General features: G+C 46.8%; 1 protein-coding gene across 1 annotated transcript in view; it reads left to right on the forward strand.

Moving 5' to 3' along the window:
* ALDH2 (aldehyde dehydrogenase 2 family member) overlaps positions 1 to 1,552 on the forward strand; it is a 42,373-nt gene extending 40,821 nt beyond the window's left edge. Inside the window, exon 13 of the mRNA XM_017542670.2 lies at positions 1,111 to 1,552. Within this exon, the coding sequence (XP_017398159.1) occupies positions 1,111 to 1,143 (33 nt within the window). The 3' untranslated portion in view covers positions 1,144 to 1,552. The remainder of the gene's footprint in view (positions 1 to 1,110) is intronic.
* Positions 1,553 to 2,902: the final 1,350 nt, after the last annotated feature.

Raw genomic sequence — 2,902 nt, forward strand, 5'->3', positions numbered from 1 at the left:
TTTTTTGAGATGGAGTCTCGCTCTGTCACCAGACTGGAGTGTAGTGGCGCGCTTTTGGCTTACTGCAACCTCCGCCTCCCGGGTTCAAGCGATTCTCCTGCCTTAGCCTCCTGAGTAGCTGGGACTACAGGCGTGCACCACTACACCTAGCTAACTTTTGTATTTTTAGTATAGACAGGGTTTCACCATGTTGGCCAGCACTGTCTCGATTTCTTGACCTTGTGATCCGCCTACCTTGGCATCCTAAAGTGCTGGGATTACAGGCGTGAGCCATCGCAACTGGCCCAAGAAAGTTCTTTAAAAATTTAGCAAAGCTCACTCTGCCTTCAGTTGGGAGAATGGACCATCTGGTAAGAGGAGGGATGAGGGAGCTGTCAGGAGACTGCTCCAAGGAGGAAGATGATGGGGGTTTAGATTGGAGTGGTGCAGCGCAGGTGGAGAAAAGAGAGCACATGTGACGAGAAGCCTGGACTAGGATTGGCAACTCTGGATATGGAGAAAAAAAGCAAAACTAGGAATCAAAGGTGGCACCCAAGTTTCCAAGGAGGGTTTGAGTGGTGATGCTAGTCCTGTGACAGGGAACACTGAAGGTCCTTAGTTCTCTTTAGGGTTGTGTTTGGGGCACCTGTCTAAACACAAGAGGAGATGGGCTTGGAGCTCCAGGGGCAAGATCCAGATTCAAAATAGAAATTCTGATATCACTGGCCTATAACTGTTCATCAAAATAATAGTTACAGGCCAGGTGCGGTGGCTCATGCCTGTAATTTCAGCACTTTGGGAGGCCTAGTTAGGAGGGACGCTTGAGCCCAGGAGTTCAAGACCAGCCTGGGCAACATAATGAGACCCCATCTCTAATAAAAATACAAAAAGTTAGCTGGGTGTGATGGTGCATGCCTGTAGTCCCAGCTCCTTGGGAGGCTGAGGTGGGAGGATTGCTTGAGCCAAGAGGTCAAGGCTGCAGTGAGTTGTGATTGCACCCCTGCACTCCAGCCTGGGGGAATAGAAAAAGAAAATGCCCCTTCTGCTCACACTCAGCAAGCACCTAGCTGAGGGCGCCTACAGATCACAGGGAAGCAGGAAGATCTAACTGCTTCTCTGTGCCCCTTTCAGGTCACAGTCAAAGTGCCTCAGAAGAACTCCTAAGAACCACGAGGGCTTCCTTCCTCAGCCATTGATCAAAAGTTCAACAAGATCAGCAACAAAGCCAAGAAAAATGATCCTTGCATGCTGAATATCTCAAAAGAGAAAATCTTCCCACAAAATCTCTTGGGTCAAGAAAGTTCTCGAATTTGAATTGATAAACATGGTGGGTTGGTTGAGGGTAAGAGTATATCGGGAACCTTTTAAACGGCAACAATACTGCTAGCTTTTGGGGTGATTTTTTAAAAATAGATTCAAATGTCTTATCCTCTCTCTGAAATGCTTCCTGTAACTTGAGTTTATGGGGGAAGAAAAAGCCATTGTTTAAAATTATATCAGCATCAGGGCATCTGTTACACCCTGTTTTGTATTCTGGGCTCAGATTCATTAAAAACAAGCTGCTCTTAACTTATTGGGTAACTCTTTGTCCATCTCAATAACCTAAGGAAGGCAGAGAACGGTGGCTCATGCCTGTAATCCCAGCACTTTGGGAGGCCGAGGCGGTGCATCATACAAGGTGAGGAGTTTGAGACCAGCCTGGCGAACACAGTGAAACCCCGTCTCTACTAAAAGTACAAAAATTAGCCAGGCATGGTGGCTGGTCCCTGTAATCCCAGCTACTTGGGAATCTGAGGCAGGAAAACTGCTTGAACCTGGGAGGTAGAGGTTGCAGTGAGTGGTATTTGCACCACTTCATTCTAGCCTGGGCATCAGAGTGAGACTCCATCTCAAAATAAATAATAAAATAACCCAAGGAAATGCTGCCAGGCAGGAATGATATGGCACACTGGATATGATTTCTCCCCCTCCTCTGCTGTGGGTAAACAGCTTGTTTCATGCATTTACCTTTTTATCTTAATTACACCAACAAGAATATCCTTGAACATTTCATGCATTTAATGAAGAAATACTTCTTGCCTGTTTACCCGTGGCAGCTCTGAGATGTGCTCTAGAGATCTCAGAGCACATCTAACATGTTGCTAAAAGAAAACCTAAACATGATGCCCAAGAGAGGGGAGAGGTAAATCAGAAAACAGACGCTGTATGTCCAACAGGGTCTTCGTGTGTCACCCAGGCTGGTGTGGCACCATCACAGCTCACTGCTGTCTCGACCTCCTGGGCTCAAATGATCCTCCTGCTCAGCTGCCTGGGCTAATGTTTGTATTTTTTGTAGAGATGGGGTTTTGCTATGTTGCCCAAGCTGTTTTCAAACTCCTGGATTCAAACAATCCTCACACCTCAACCTCCCAAAATGCTGGGATTACAGGCGTGAGCCACTGTGCCCAGGTCTGTTCTCAGTAAAAACTTGATTGGACCAAATAAAAACAACGTTGGCCAATTTCATAAGAGATGGATTTGGAAACCAGATGTGAATTTACTCAATTTAAGTGAGATCTATATCTTCAATAACTAGACCTCTTGAGTCTCCCATCCAGAACACTGTCTTCCTCTAGTCAAGATGCCTGGCAAAGGCTGGACACGGTGGCTCACATCTGTAATCCCAGCACTTTGGGAGGCCGAGGCCAGTGGACCACCTGAGGTCGGGAGTTCGAGACCAGCCTGACCAACATGGAGAAACCCTGTCTTTATTAAAAATACAAAAACAATAACAACAAAAAAAACCTAGCCAGGCATGGTGGCGGATGCCTGTAATCTCAGCTACTCGGGAGTCAGAGGCAAGAAAAATCACTTGAACCGAGGAGGTGGAGGTTGTGGTGAGCCGAGATCACGCCATTGTATTCCAGCCTGGGCAACAAGAGCG

The sequence above is a fragment of the Cebus imitator genome, unplaced genomic scaffold (genome assembly GCF_001604975.1).
Source record: "Cebus imitator isolate Cc_AM_T3 unplaced genomic scaffold, Cebus_imitator-1.0 Scaffold8, whole genome shotgun sequence".
In the NCBI taxonomy this organism is placed as follows: domain Eukaryota; kingdom Metazoa; phylum Chordata; class Mammalia; order Primates; family Cebidae; genus Cebus; species Cebus imitator.